This window comes from Lithobates pipiens, unplaced genomic scaffold (genome assembly GCF_037356315.1).
Source record: "Lithobates pipiens isolate NorthernLeopardFrog02 unplaced genomic scaffold, aLitPip1_a1.2 Scaffold_19, whole genome shotgun sequence".
NCBI classification, from domain to species: Eukaryota; Metazoa; Chordata; class Amphibia; order Anura; family Ranidae; genus Lithobates; species Lithobates pipiens.
Genome location: NW_027507764.1, coordinates 121047163 through 121063576, shown reverse-complemented (window position 1 = coordinate 121063576; position 16414 = coordinate 121047163). Strand labels below are relative to the sequence as shown.

Sequence of the window (16414 nt, the reverse complement as noted above, 5' to 3'; positions counted from 1 at the left end):
AGAGCTGGGTCATGTGACAGCTGTATATTGATTAAGAAAAATGTATTTGGATTTTTTTTATCAAAATAATTACAGTACCATCATTCACATATAGAAATAGAGGGGACAATGTCAATTTATTAGTGTGTGTTTATCACTAAATAGCAAACTGTGAATGAAGCTTCATTTGTATAAGTCCTAATTATCAGCTCTTTATGGTAAAGTTAGGCTAGCCATGTACTGCCCGAGGGTCCCGAGTCACTAAGGGGCCCCATCAGGGTTGCCAGCCTCAGTAAAACCAGGGACAGTATGTAAAAATATGTGGTTTTTTTTTACATCTGTCTCTGAAATGTCCCTTACCGACATCCTTTTGGTCTAAAAATCCCAAGATTATAGCTGCCCCACCTCTCCAGTACCTTCTCAGCCAATAGAAACATGTCTGTGTATACTGTGTGTACATGTATGTGTATACTGTGTGATTGTATACTGTGTGTGTGTGTGTGTGTATACTGTGTGGCCCCATAATCTCGGATTGCCTGGGGTCCCCATAATCTCCTATTGCCCGGGGGCCCCATGAATTGTCAGTCCACCCCTGTATATGCCATTAGTAATCCCTTCCCTACATTACTACTAAAATTTTATTTTAAACTGGTCTGTGTTTGTGTTGGAAAGATATCACCTAATTTCCAGCAAAAGACAAAATGTAATGGGAAATTACTCCAAAGGATATACTCCCATCATAGTACTAAACTTTTAATGAATCTTTAACCCTTCCCTATTCCATAAAAAAAAAAATGGTAAGAGCAATTTCTACACTAGTTCCATCCATTCTAGTTAACTATGAGCTTGCGCCCATACCTGATATTTACCAAGTGCACTTATATATCTAAAAAACGAAATCCATCTATTTACAATATTTGGCAGTTGTTATACTGAAATGACAGAAAATTCATAATAAAATTAAGGTGAAGGGCAGTTCTCAAAGATATGAGTTTCTTTTTATCTAATGTGTCATAATTAGATCATATAAGGTCAGATATGTGTCTCACTCCTCTGTAATGGGTGAGCTCAGCTGTAAGGAATGTTTTGAAAGCCTTTTGTAGTACATTTGTTCTTTTTGGTCAGCCTACTTGTCGCAGAGATAGTAAATGTACATGGTGGGGTTTAACATTTGGGGTTGAAGGTTTTTTAAATGGTATGTTAGTTTTCAATGTATAATATTTCAGCAAGGGGGCTGAAAAAGAAAAAAAACGTGCATTTTCAGGTCAGTATAGACAACCTACATACTCTTTTGAGCATAGTCTCCATCTAACTCTCAACCTAATAGTTAGCAGTAAGATTTAAATGGAAGAGAGCTTCACATTTTTTAATTCATTTCAAATGCTCCTGGGATCACTTTCGATATGTGCTGCTCCTTATTATATTACATCTTCATATTCCTATGAAAGAGCTTGTCCCCTCAGTGCTGGTCTGATATCCTCCTTTTGGCTTCATTCATGCTGGAGCGACCTGTCATGCAGCTTTGGACAGCAAATTAGCTTGACAAGTTTTCCCCATGTTTTCCAATTATAACCATTCATATATGTGCAACTTAAAAGTAGTTCATGCATTACTTTCATCTGACTTTCATGCAACTTGAGTGCCAAAGACTTCAATGCTAACCCTCAAAATTTGCATGAAAGTCATATCTGAATGTTATACAAGTTGTGCAACAGTTGTCTATTATCAGTGGTCAAAGCCAAAATCGTATCTAAGTCTCACCCATCCAAAGTTGCATCAAAGTTGCACTCCAAAGTCAGCGCAACTTTGGAGTTCTACAAGTGCAAATGGAGCCATGGAGTGGCTTCTTTTCCTTACAGGGTCCCATCATGCACATGCCCTGGATCAAGAAAAAAGGGTCAAATGCATACACTTACTATGCTGCATGCATGGGCAGCCAATAGGAAAAAAACACGGAAGATCTGTCCTCCTCTCCCCCTGCTACCCTTGTAGACAATGTCAATCGCTTCCTTGGAGGAGGCGCAGAGGTTGTTCTTGTTTTTGCTGTCCTTTCAGGCAACTTGCTTGTGTTCAAGCAGGCACTACCTACACATTGAAGATATCATTTTGCAGTGGCACTTGAACCGATGGGTACTTTTACATGTAGCCCTGGGGAGTGGCGGAGAGCAAGCTTGTCATCTGCCTGGCATTCTGCTTCAACAATGTCAACCCCTGGTTTTATAAGTACATTGTTATTTTAGTTAATGTGTGCGTTTTTGTATTTACTGTATTTTTTTTTATCTTCACAGGTTCTGAACCTCTTCTTGGCTCTCCTGCTTAGCTCATTCAGCGCCGATAACTTAAGTGCACCGGATGAGGATGGTGAAATGAACAACCTTCAGATAGCAATTGCAAGGATTCAGAGGGCTATTTCCTTTGCCAAGCAAACTGTTATTGATTTTTTCCGCAACTTGTTTACCAAGCCCAAAAAAACTGGGGACACATTCATTACCAACCTTTCAAGGAAGAACAGGAACATCAACAACATCAATCTGCACAATCACATCAACATGAGCAGCACAGGGAAAGAAAAGGATTACAGAGAAGGGAATAATACCAATGGAGGCATTGCAAAAAATGGGGAAAAGTATGTTGTCAGTGAAAGTGATGATTACATGGCCAACCCTCGTCTCTCGGTGTGTGTTCCCATTGCTCTGGGCGAATCTGATGGAGAATATCATGAAGAAGATGAACAGAGCATTTTCACAGATGTTGAGATCAGTAAAGAGGTATTACTCCCATCTACGTGATATTTTATGAAATGTTGTATATATGTCTTTGAAATGTCTGCTCCAGATTTATTATTCTTAGTCTGTGCAATGGAAAAACACATCTGAATTCGTTGTGACCCAAGCAATAAGATCTAATTGATGGATTTCAGTTCCACCTGAACATTGGGTGTCTCTTCTGCAATAAAGAGCCTGCCTGTTCACAGTTTTTTAAAGGAGAAGTATAGCCAAAGCTTTATTCGTTCTGCACTCCTGTGACCCGTTTTCAAGAGACAGCAGGCTAAAGTGTGCTGTTGACTGACATCCCTGATACGGTCCAGACTCTGAAGAGATCCTGACCATATGGTCAGGATCCACCCAGAACCCTGGACCGCCACCTAACTCAGGCTTTTTGTGATCCGCTGAGAGCTTGAGCCAATACCTCCCACCCCCTCCACAGCCCAGCGCTCCAGTGAGCACTGGGGAGGGGTGGCAGAGCAGAGAGCTGGAGACTGACAGTCCTGGCTCTTTGCTCAGAGTGGAGGGGAGAACTGAGCAATCAGCGGTGTTCGATCACTCAATTTCTATGCTTCTCTTAATATTTGGCTTTTTGTCCCACTTTAAGAGAAGTTCTCACTTTTGTTTACCTTTTTATGTGATTGTGGGCTCCATGGTATCTTACAGCATTAGTTATTTTATGAACTCATGCTGTATTTTAGTAGTAAAAGGCTTACCACTGGTGTCCTTACCACAGGCTGTCACTAGCTGGTTGTTAAGGAGCGGATGGCCGATATGTCCTTTATGACCGATAAGTCATCGGTGGGGTTTCCAGCTGAATGTAAAAAATAAATGGCGGCAATAAAAATTAAGAAAAAAAAACATTCCAGGGCCCCCAATCCATTCCAGGGCCTCCTGGTCTGGTATGGATTTTGAGAGGAACCCCCATGCCAGAATTTAAAATAAATGGTGTGGGGTCTCCCCCAAAATCCATATCAGACTCTTATATGAGCATGCAGCCTGGCAGGTCAGGAAAGGGAGGGACTCATTCACATAGATGGGGCTGGGATCTTGGGCCCCCTTGTTAAAGGGGCTTCCATATTCTGATAAGCCCCCCCACCCACCAACCTCCAAAATGACGGACCAGGGTTGTGGGAAGAGGCCCTTGTCCCCATCAAAATGGGCTTTTCCCTCCCCCAAAGTACCCTCCTAATGTTGAGGACATGTGACCTGGTATGGTTCGGGGGGGAGCACTTGCTCATCCCCTCCCTTTTCTGAGTTGCCAGACTGCATGCGTTGGATAAGGGTCTGGTAGGAATTTTGAGGGGGGGCATGCCATTTTTAAAACAAAATGTTGGCCTGGAGGTTCCCCTTAAAATCCAGTCCCAAAGGACCTGGTATGGATTGGTGGGGACCCAACGCTGTTTTTTTCTTAATTTTTATTGCCGGCATGTCTTTTATTTTACATTCAGCTGTCAGTGGGGAACCCTGCTGACAGCTGATGACTCATCGTTTGTTAGGGCACGGCGGCTGCCCATTCCTTAACAACCAAGTTGTTTACTGGTTGTTAAGGATGCCAGCATCGGCCGGTTCCTTAAATATCACATGCCGAACCACAACTTATTTACCGAATGCATTTTTTTTGTTTTTGTGAATTGAATTTCCTGTTTTTGCGGTATTTACAGAGCGTTTTTGCTTTATGTGGTAAATACTGCATAAAGCAGTAGTAAATTTACATTTTCAGGATCGCGTGTGGTATTTGGGAAAACACCTAAATACCATATGCGATCTGGTTCTGTGAATGGAGCCCATTGTTTAAAACACAACAGGAGATACCTGAAGCTAAAAAGGTGGACAGGAAGACCCAAAACGTCTGGGTGGACAGGAACGAAGACAAGAACAGACGTAGGGAGACCTCACCGTTGGAGTATGCAAAAGACTAGAGATGAGCTTTGGCGTCCTCCAAACTTATTTCTACCAGAACTCTGAACTTGTGCTTTTTTTTTATACTTCAATGAGCAGAGGACCAGGTCCTTCTCACCTCATGTAAACGAAGAGACAGGCTGTGGGGCAGGAATGAGTCTGGCTAGAGATGGGTGCAGATGACACCTGTGTCCAAGACATAAAAATCCAGCTTCTAAATCCAACTACAATGTTCGATCTATAACTAAACTGGTGGACTGGCCCCTTAACAATCTTCATGCACGTCGTTCTACTTGCAAATTATTCTGTTTAAAAGTGTGAAATGCTTAGCCAGGTGTAGGAGATGGCTAATCTGTTTTATCTGTCTAAGCTCAGTATCGTTTTATTCCACTGTGATACTTTTTGGCTGTTCCAACTGTTGATTTCCTTACAGAGTGTTGGCAGACAAATAATCACAGTAGATCAATATCATCAGAGGATTATTGCTGCCAAATCTCAAGATTTCCTATTTGTGAACCTGTAACAGTCATGTTATCTTTTCATGTCTGATGTGGAAAATCAGTTCATTAAAACTGTTTTCCCACATAGAAATGTGAATATTGGGATAGTCCTAGTTGTAGGAGATATCAGTGGGTAATTGTGTAAGCAGATTTCTCCTGTGACCTTGATCAGTACGTGATAGAGAATAAAGCCATGTTTCAGTATCGCCCGGCATATCCTCTCATCATGGAACAAGAGGCGAGCTGACTATTTCCTGATTTGGCTGCTTGAGAGTCTCTTGTGTTTCTTACAGCAGGTGTGCTATTTCATCTATGATGCATCCTGTCAGCTGCTTTACTTTGTGTAGCTAAAACAAATGCGAGTAAACAAGCTTCATAGGGGGTTTAATAGCCGCTCAATGAAGACATGCGACGATCACTTTCTTGGGAATGCAGAAATCAGCTTATAGTTACTGAAGGTTTACAACTGTATGCCACTACCCAACAAATAAAAGGTGTAATTTCACACTTTACATATTCATTTATGTGTTAATAATAGAACAAGTACAGCTTGTACCGCAATTTATAGATATTGGGGATTTGCAGAATGCAACGGATTTTGGTCCATGAGGTTCCAGTATAATTGCTGCTGCCCTTATAGCTGGCCGTACATTATACAATTTCCTTGTTCAATTTCCCTCAGATTTACCTTCAACTGTGTAGTGCAAGGGCCTGCCTGATTGCATACAATTTGAAAGTGTTTAGGTTTGACCTCATATTTTATGGTTTTGGTAAATCTAAAGGAAAATTCTGTAAGAAAAATGTATGGACAACCAAAAGTAGCATTTCAGTTTGCTGTCTCCTTAACAACTTCCCACCCAAGGATGTCATATGACGTCCTAGAAGGGAGATTAAGGTCTGGTGTGACCCCTCTGACACCTTCATCCCTTATAATGCACAAAAAAAACAAGAAAAATAGCCCTGGGACTTTAAAAGGGGTGAGAGAGGTTTAGCCAATGTCCACAACAAACACTGAGACAAAATCAATTTATTTGTTTCAAAATGTTATGTAACAGAGCGGCAACAACAATGATTGTGAGTTACTCAGCATAATAGCCAATGTGCACAACACAAGTGAAAGTAAATATACAAAGATTTATTACAAATGTTATACATCCATGAGCAACAATAAAACGTAAAAGTTGCTGGGTCAGTAAATACACATACACAATAAAAAATGTACATACATGTGGACAGAAAATATGTAAACATAGTGCAGACATCAATAATACCCAGCATGTACTGGCATAAAACAAGCATCAATAGAGCCCTATGCATTTTGCGAGACCCTGCTCGCTTCTTCAGGGGTGGATGCATGAATGTTGTATTGAAGGTCTCAGATAAATCACCAAACGCTGGATATCAAAATGGCAGCTGTGTAGTGCATCCAGCTCGGGGGCGGAACAAACAAAAGCCACAACAGGGGAACATCCGGAGGATCAGCACAGTCTGGATAGGGGTATTTCTCACTGCGGTCTCCACTTAGCCCCTTAACTCGTGTCTTGAAAACGTCTCAATGGAGTAAAAAATCCAATGGTTGTCAATTTGTTCTTAGAGATGTGACTGCTCTATCCAAAAAGGTTGTGAATCAGAATCCCAGCCATGCTGAACGTCTAGATATACCCACAAGGGCTTGAAGGTTACTCCCCCAACGTCCTGTACGGGCAGTGACGCATTGGGTGTCCATAAGACATCCACCATCAAAGGGGGTGCACAGATGCAGACGTCCTGGACTTTCATTGGGAATATCTGAATGATGCCTGCAGCTACAGGCATCATTCAGATATCCTTGTTTTCCGCCGGCAATTCTGTGCACAATAAAAATGATCATAGCGGCAGTTCCGCCGCTTGGCAGGCGATGGGAGGGAATATCCGGTGCTTCCCTGGGCTCTCCCATGCCATCGGGGACCCAGAGAAAGAATCGCCTGCCGCCGGATGACAAGCATAGAGATTTCCAGTGACCATCATCTCTATGGCCGTCAGAGGCCTGGGCGAGACTTTATGACATCACGACCGGGCCGCGGTTGTAAACAAAGTCGCAATCACGACTGGTAAGCATGAGATTGTGGCTCTTTCTTGCCGATCTCATGCATTCCAGCCTGGAGGAGAGATGTGGGGTCTTATTGACCTCGCATCTATCCATAAAAAGAACCTGTCATGAATGATTCCCATTACAAGGGATGTTTACATTGAGGTTTACAATGAGGTTTAACCATTTAAAGACCAAACCTTTTCTGACATTTGTTGCTCACAAGAAAAAATCATTATTTTCTGCTAGAAAACTACTTGGAACACCCAAACATGATATATATTTTTTTAGCAGAGACCCTAGAGAATAAAATGGTGGCTGTTGCAATATTTTATGTCACACCGTATTTGCGCAGCGGTTTTTCAAACACAATTTTTTTTAAAAGAATACAAGAAAAAAAAAAATTAAACAGTAAAGTTAGCCCAATTTCTTTTGTATAATGTGAAAGATGATTTTACACAGCGAGAATCGTGATCTTTATTCTAAACAAAAAAATCATGGTTCTCATTTTAGTCAAAATTGTGCAGCTCTAGCTCACAGGAAATAGGGTATATGATGATAGCCATCATTTAACTCAGAAGAGGGCCAGTAGCAAATTGCAGTAGCAGAGAGTGTGCAGGGGACCGCGCCAGAGAGAAGGTGAGTATTTCAGTGAATACCTGAGAGCTCTATTTTTTATTGAAAAATCGGCTGGCCAATGGTTTAAAAAATAAGTTCTTCTTTAAAGGCCTGTGTATCATTAATAGTTGCCATATTTTTATTTAAAATCTTTTCACCTTTCTTTTATTCTATTTTGCTTCTCAGTTCTGTTGATCTTCTGTGCCTTATTTGCAGTCTTGTATCTACATGAATGCAGGGGATGGCTGTATGACACTTTTCTTATGGTGGGATTTCTGATAGTGACAGCATGGTAAAACAGCCGCTTGTAGTCTTAATCAGCAGCCCATGGTGACACAACGTAGGAGCATAATTGGATGGCAAGATTACCTTGTAATATTTTAATAAAATCTTTAGATTTTAAAATATTAAAAATACTTTTGAAGGTAAATATATATAAAGGGGAATTAAATTCAGCAGAGGTTACCTTTGCTGGTCCCTCGCCGACGTTGGCATCTTCTCCCCATCTTCTTTCAGGTGGGTCTATAGGTCTTCGGTCATCTTGCTTGGCCGGTGTGGAATGACGTCACTCCTACATATACTCAGGAGTGTGTCGAAATGTAAACTGGGCTACGCACAACAGGACACTGTGAGCAGGTGGGTAGATTTATTTTATTGCACAAGAGACATTGTATGTCTCTTCTACAGTAAGGCCCCTTTCACACTACCGCGACTTCAAAGTTGACACGATTTGAGGGAATGCTTGTGTAAACATGAGGTAAATGGACCTCAACTCCAATGAAAGTCAGACCAAAGTAGTACAGGTACTACTTTGAAGTCGGCATGACTTGAAGTCACACATCTATGAATGGATATCATTGGAAATCATGGGGAATGACTTCTCATGTGACTTTGCAGTCCCAAATCGCAGGACAAGTCGCATAAAAGTGAAAGGGGTCTAAAGAGCCTGCCTGTTCACAACTTTTTAATATTAGCGTTTAGTTCTATTTTAAATGACTTTACATGAAGGGGCACAGGTCAAATGTTGCTCCAAAGCCCAAAGGTTACACCTTTATTATTATTAACCCTTTCCCGCCGAGCGTACGCAGATCTGCGTACTCGGCTTCCGGGGGGTATACCGGGATGATGCCCGCACCTTTCCAGCCATAACAACCGATGCGGCTAAAAGCCGCTCGGCTGTTATGCCGGAGGAGCGGGAGGGGACGTCCCCCCCTCTCGCCGCTGTTACCGGTGCTCCCGCTCGATCGGGAGCACCGATTCCCTGTCCGACGCCTCCGGCTGCTGCGGAGGAACTGGAACGAAGCCGTAATCGGCTTCGTTCCAGTCTCCTCATCGTAAACACGGAAGCGACGTCATGACGTCACTTCCCGTTTACTCGGCTGCCAATGGCGCCGGTTTTAAAAAAATATCCGGTATTCAGAATCGCCGTTTTCGGCGATCTGAATACATTGAAGTGTAAAGGAGGGGTGGGGGGTCTTTTAGACCCCCGATCCCTCCATAAAGAGTACCTGTCACCACCTATTACTGTCACAAGGGATGTTTACATTCCTTGTGACAGCAATAAAAGTGATCAAATTTTTATTTTTTTTTTTAAAACAATTTAGTCGTTTTAAAATAAATAAAATAAATAAAAAAATAAAAAAAAAATTTTCAAAGCGCCCGCCGTCCCCGCGAGCTCGCGAAGCAAAGAAAACGCATACGGAAGTCGCGCCCGCGTATGTAAACGGTGTTCAAATCACACATGTGAGGTATCGCCGCGATCGTCAGAGCGAGAGCAATAATTCTAGCAGTAGACCTCCTCTGTAACGCTAACCTGGTAACCGTAAAAAAAATTTAAAGCGTCGCCTATTGAGATTTTTAGGTACCGTACTTTGTCGTCAATCTACAAGTGCGCGCAATTATAAAGTGTGACATGTTTGGTATCTATTTACTCGGCGTAACATTATCTTTCACATTACGCAAAAAAATTGGGCTAATTTTACTGTTTTGTTTTTTTTTTATTCATGAAAGTGTCCCTTTTCCCAAAAAGTTGCGTTTAAAACACCACTGCGCAAATACCGTGTGACATAAAATATTGCAACAATCGCCGTTTTATTCTCTAGAGCCTCTGCTAAAAAAATATATATAATGTTTGGGGGTTCCAAGTAATTTTCTAGCAAAAAAAAAAAAATGGATTTTAACTTGTAAACACCAAATTCCAAAAATAGGCTTAGTCATGAAAGGGTTAATATACAGGATTTATATAGCGGCAACAGTTTGCGCAGCACTTTACAAAATGAAGGCAGACAGTACAGTTGCAATACAATTTGGTACAAGAGAAATCAGAGGGCCCTACTCTTTAGAGCTTGCAATCTAAGATAAAAGCTTATCTCCAAGATACAAACAAATGTATTTTCAGAGTTGATTTAGGAGAACTAACTGGAATTTTTACAAATACTCTGGAATTTTTTAACCTACAGTAGACTGGCATTGGTGTAAATGCTTTGCAGTGCCAAAAAAGACAGCCCAACCTAGCCCACTGCATGCGTACTTGTGAAGTTTTCCTTCATAACATATTGTCATTACTAAATGCAATCAGAAATGAAGCCTGATCCCACAGATTAGCAAGGAAGCTAATTAGGAAGCGCGATTACCATAACAGACACACTATACCTTGTCATCTTGTTTTTTTAAGCACTTAGCAATGATATGTGTAACTGTTCCAATTTATGGGATTTACAGTCAGGGTGTCTGTGGGTCACTTTTTATACAAAACCTTAGAACAGGGATCTGCAATTAGCAGACCTCCGGCTGTTGCAAAACTAGAAGTCCCATCATACCTCTGCCTCCGGGTGTCATAGTTGTGGCTGTCAGAGTCTTGCTATGCCTCATGGGATTTGTAGTTTTACAACAGCTGGAGGTGCGCTAATTGCATATCTCCACCATAGAGACTAGCATATTTTATTAAATATTATAGACTATAAAAAATGATTTGGTCCTTTTTATTAATCCTAATAAAAATGCACAGCAGAAGTTCCTGTGTCAACAAGCCCTATATGCTATATCCAGTTTCTGCTCTGGGATAGGTATTGAGGAGCGTCTAGTACAAATGATAAGATATGTTCAAAAAAACATCAAAAACATCCAATGTGTTTTGGGGGTGAAGTCCTTCCCCTTCTTCAGAACATGAGCAGTGGATGTTATTGGAATCCCAATGAGCTGTAATAGAAGACCTATTTCAGAGCTTGGTATGGACCAGGGGCGGACTGACCATTCAACCACTCGGGCACTGCCCGAGGGCCCCAGGCCACTAGGGGGCCCCATCAGGGTTGCTAGCCTCAGTAAAACCAGGGACAGTATGTAAAATCTGTTTTTTTTTGTTACACCTGTCTCTGAAATATCACTTACTAACATCCTTTTGGTCTAAAAATCCTGATATTATAGCTGCCCCATCTCTCCAGTACTTTCTCAGCCAATAGAAACATGTCTGTGTATACTGTGTGAACATGTATGTGTATACTGTGTGATTGTATACTGTGTGGCCCCATAATCTCTGGTTGCCTGGGGGCCCCATGAGTTGTCATTCTGCCCCTGGTATGGACTGGCATCTCTTAACAGCACTATCAACTGCTGGCTGGGATTCACTTTTTGGGATGCTAATCACATTCAGTTTGGTAATTCTGACAATGAACATGTAGTAACTGTAACTAACTCCTCTTGTTGCTTTACACAATACTCGTAGGTACATGCATTGACTTTTTGTTTTGACATTAAAGTTTCAGATTTGTATTAAGCCTTGCAACAGGTACTTTAAGGACAACAATGATTCGATATTTTATCATCAGGGGCTTGTTAACCTATCTTATAAAGCAGAGACTCCTACTTTAAATCAGGATGTACTATAGCATTTAATTATACCGATGTAGGAGAATGACTGAACAGCTGTGTGCCTGCCATCCCTGACTTTATCATTACCGCCTTCATTTTAAAGACAATATTGTTTGGATGAGTCACAACAGACAATGATGCTTGTCCTTTTGCTGTGCACACACGCAGGCCTCCTGATGCTGGGAGAGGCTCCATTCTCTGCGCCCTGGGCTTTTCAGCAGCATGATTCAGCATTAGGATAGGGTACCAAGCTGGAGCTCACACAGATGTATAATACTGTTTAATCCCTACCCCTGTGTTTTAGAGTGTCTGCATTTGCAAATGGACTAAATATAAAATTAGTTACAGGAACTTACAAATTATTGTATGTTTGCAAGATTCTTTATTTTTCTGCTAACAAAAATGTGCCTGTTTTTGAACGCACAAGGGTGGCAGCAAGCACAGAGGTAGTCATTGGTGAGAAGAGCCACACTGGCCATTGAACTTAATTTTTCTCGGCTCGTTGTACGTGTTGTACGCCACCGTGTTCTTGACGTTCGCAATTTCCTTTGTGTGACCGTGTGTATGCAAGACAAGTTTGAGCCAACATCTGTCGGAAAAAAATCCATGGATTTTGTTGTCGGAATGTCCGCTCAATGGTCCGATTGTGTGTAAGCGGCATAATTCTTAATCTTGATAGGTGTATAAATACACCTTTAAAAATATGTCTTCAAAATCTTTTCTTTTTTTTCTGGATTTTTGTTTTTTTATTTGTTCCTAACTTTACTTGCTCTGTGTTAATATGCTATCTTTAGGACCAATTTATAACGCCATAGTATGTAAGAAATGTTTTGCACAGATTTTTGTGTGTGTAGCCATTCATTTTATGTAGGATAAAAAAAGTGCCTCTCTAATCAGTTAAGTTTAGTAACATGGATAGTCAATATAGATGTGTTCAGAGGGCATGGAAAAGTGTCACTAGTGATGGAGGAAATGAAGACATGTTTTTAAAGTGACTTCACTCTTTGTCACCTCTTGGATCTTTTTTTAGTAGATTACCTGTATTGTGCTGTAGAGTTCTTTCAACACACCTGCCTGGCAGCTTTCTTGCAGCTGCTCATGTTTCTCCATTCCAACACGTTACTATCTGCTCCATTAGAGATGTTACTGCGGGATGTGAGTGCAGTGCTGAAGTCCTTTGACAGTGATGATAGGTCCCCTTCCATCACCTACTTGTTTATGCCACTCACTCTCCACATTGCCTGATGACTTCATTTAATATTTTCTGTAGGAACAGTGTGATCTTTTGTATTCTCAGCATTGCATTTTATTTTATGCACTTTTAAAGTATAGAATCATATTGCATTAAGGGTATTTTGAGCTCATTTACTAAGATTTGAAAATCTTCACACAAAAAATTATGTGAATACTGACTTCATTTATCTATATGCAACGTGATCAATAATTTGAAGTTAGGAATAGGGGAATTTAAAAAACAAAAAACAAAATTAAAACTAATACGAGTAATAAATGACTCATTTTAAAATGTCTTCCTCACTAAGAGAATGTAAACAACTTTTTGGCTGATTTACTAAAGGAGTTGAAAAGCTCCACTTAAAAAAAATGTGTGAATTGTCACTTTCATTATCCAGTCATGTTACAATCTGCACATGATTGGGTATACACAGTGAACATGTGTTTGCTTTTCTCATACCTGGATAATAATTGATGTGAATATTCACACAATTTTTGGAGTGAAGATTGACAACTAGTTTAGTAAATCAGCCTCACTGGATCAAGGGCCATCCTAGTATTAGGGAATGTGTCCAGCTGAGGTCTACTTTTTAAAATTCTGGCTGCTTGGCTATCAGACTCCCCCACTTTAAGGCCTTGTTTACTGATGGGGAGTGTTTTTACTGCCCCCCTTGAAGCTGTAAAGGCAGCGAACAGGGTGCGCATATGTCACAGCCTCAATGTTTTAGGTTGTGGTGCACAAGAATGTATTTCTACTGTTGCACCGGGGGGGCCATACCATCCTGCTGAACTGGTCCATTCAACTGAATGTAGTGGTATGGGTTTTTAACAGTGAAAACAGACCTCCTTACCAGTTGCCAAAGTATATCTGAACAGCTATCTACCACGGATCACTCTCCAGAGGGCAACACAAACTTAAACTAGCGCTAAAACAGTGAGTCACTGATCTGGAACAAATATGCAGACTTTTTTCGGACTTTTCTGATTTGCATTGTTCTTGCACATTACAGCCAGGTAATTTGAATTTTCAAAAGGAGGTCCACTTTTGCCTGTTGCTTTAAGCCAGTGAGGTCAATAAGGATCTTGCTTTCATCTTGATCCGAGGTGTGTATTTATACTAATATAATGAGAAGGCCACAGTAAGGCCTCATTCACTAATCTGTGGTGGATCACTTTTCAGAAGTGGTTTGGAGGCATTCAGAAGACAATACAGTTGTCTCCTGAATGGCTTTTTTTTCCAATCCCAAGGGGTATTTAGCATTGCAATAAAATGTTGCAGCTGCCCAATGGTTGGCACACTGTTGACTTCAATGGGCAGGTTTGGCATGTGGCATCACCTGCCAGACGTGATGTGACAAGTTAAATTTGCAGCACTTTCATGCTACAGCACTGTGGATAGACTTAAGTGTCCAATGGATGGATTGAGCCGGCAACACTGTAGTCCATATAACAATTCATTGGTGACTAGTTACAAAGGAGGGAAAACAAAACAAAAAAATCTGACACATTTGGCGAGAGCCTTAGTCATCGCATGCTGTGACTAAGGCTCTCGCTGAAATGCATCAGCTTTTGTTTTATTGTCACTCCTTTGTAATCAGTCACCAATAAATTGTTATACAGACTACAGTGTTTCTGGCTCAATCCATGCATTTGGCTTGTTTTGGTGTACACGGACACACTGGGCTCAGACACCATCTTGTTGTGTGTGCTGCTCTGCTGAGACTAGACTTAAGTGTCCACCAAGTTAGTTTGTGGGGTGGGGGTAAAAAAGACGACTAAGGCTATTGCCGAAACGCGTCAACGTTATTGTTTTATTGTCACTCTGATGTACCAATAAACAACACTTCAAGAATTACAGTTTTACCGGCTATTCTTACTACTGTAGGGGTAAAAAAGAAATCAGTTTTTACCACCCCATTGCTGCCCATATGTACTCGGCCTAAGGGGAAGTGAAAGGTGGTGCGTCTATTATTTAAATATAATTTATGGGATGAGAATCCAGTTGCTTTTAGTCTTCGTTTATTCATGTCTGCGTACAACTGTTAAAAGAGAAATTGCACCTACACTGAAATAAAGGATCACATTACATGAACTTGTCCATTTGCTCTGTGCCTCATCTGCTATGACAGCTTGACAGCAATACAGTGTGAAATGCTGAAGATGACCTGCACGTTGTCACTTGTATTAAAGTTCTGGTCTCCTTGTAACTCTGATACTGTATAAATGATTAAACCAAATACTTTTCATACCTGTCTTCTATGGTCTCAAATTAAATAAAGGTTTAGTTTATCATGTATTTCATTCTGCTGCTCTTGCTATGTAATAATGAATATAATACTTTTTTTGTGTTTATCTTTGCTTACGCTGCCCTTGGCTGATATTGACTCAAAGCAGTTGGATGATGTACTTAAAAAGGTATGTCCAGTATTTGTTCTATGTTGTATGGAATCTTACAGTATGGGAGATTTTATAGTTACATAGTTACACAGTTACATAGTAGGTAAGGCTGAAAAAAGATAATAGTCCATCCAATTCAACCTGCGTGGGTGCATGTGTATCACCAGTGTCTATAATGCTTTCCCATATCCCCGAATGTTGTGTCCTATACATGCAGAAGATCTTATAGACCACTGTACATGTATTACCTTACATATTACTGTGTCACAATGGAGCAGACAAAGGTTTTCTTATATCATCTTATTGTAATGTTGTAATCGTAGGGTTCTTTAGCCTTTTGAACACAGGGGCAGCTGTATTTACCCATTATGTATGTGCTTTATCTGAACTTCAGGCAAATACAAAAGACATAAAAGAGAAAGCAGTATTAATCCCAAGAACAAAAATATTATATATTGCAGTTTACCAATCCATAAATGTGGTGGCTGCATTTGTTTCCTTTTTAGGCTTTTTTTTCCCTTTATTTTCACGTGATGAATAAGCCAATAACACACTTCCTGTGTTAGGGTGTCTCCACTATTTGGACACAGCATTGTCACCCAAGGGAGAAGGTAGTGTTAGATGCATTAGCAGATTTAGATTATGACTATATAGACTTGACTAACAAACTAAAGCAGAACTCCAGCTAATACTTTTTTTAACCACTTGCTGACCAGCCACTATTATTATACTGTTGGCAGCAGAGTAAGAAGGCAGCTGTGGAGGGAGCAGGAGCCGCATGAGCCAATGCTTCCTCTGAAGCACAGACTCCTGTCCCCTGTGGAGTGATACCAAGTGCACTGCTAGGGATCTTCCTAACAACCTGGAAAGCAATGTCAGCAGAAGCTGGAAGAAGAGAATGTCAGTGTATTAGGTCGCTTTCCCACTGATCTGCAGGTGCAGCATTGGTGCAGCGCGATGCACCTGTGGCTTTCTTGCGGGAAACACAATGCATTAGGGTTTGAGCATTAATGCAGTTCAGTGGCCAGAATAAATTAATATTCTCACCAATTGAATGTTTTCATGCTAAAATGTCAGACGTGCCA

The 16414-nt window shown here is 40.8% G+C and overlaps 1 protein-coding gene across 14 annotated transcripts in view; it reads left to right on the top strand.

Moving 5' to 3' along the window:
• The window catches only part of LOC143996244 (sodium channel protein type 5 subunit alpha-like), a 553882-nt gene that overhangs the window by 393895 nt on the left and 143573 nt on the right, over positions 1–16414 (top strand). For 8 of the 14 annotated variants that reach the window (XM_077491195.1, XM_077491198.1, XM_077491199.1 and 5 more), the window contains exons 17-18: positions 2268–2747; positions 15324–15347. In XM_077491195.1, coding sequence (XP_077347321.1) covers positions 2268–2747; positions 15324–15347 — 504 coding nt within the window. The remainder of the gene's footprint in view (positions 1–2267; positions 2748–15323; positions 15348–16414) is intronic. The other 6 variants (XM_077491204.1, XM_077491209.1, XM_077491205.1 and 3 more) reach the window with 2 other exon arrangements.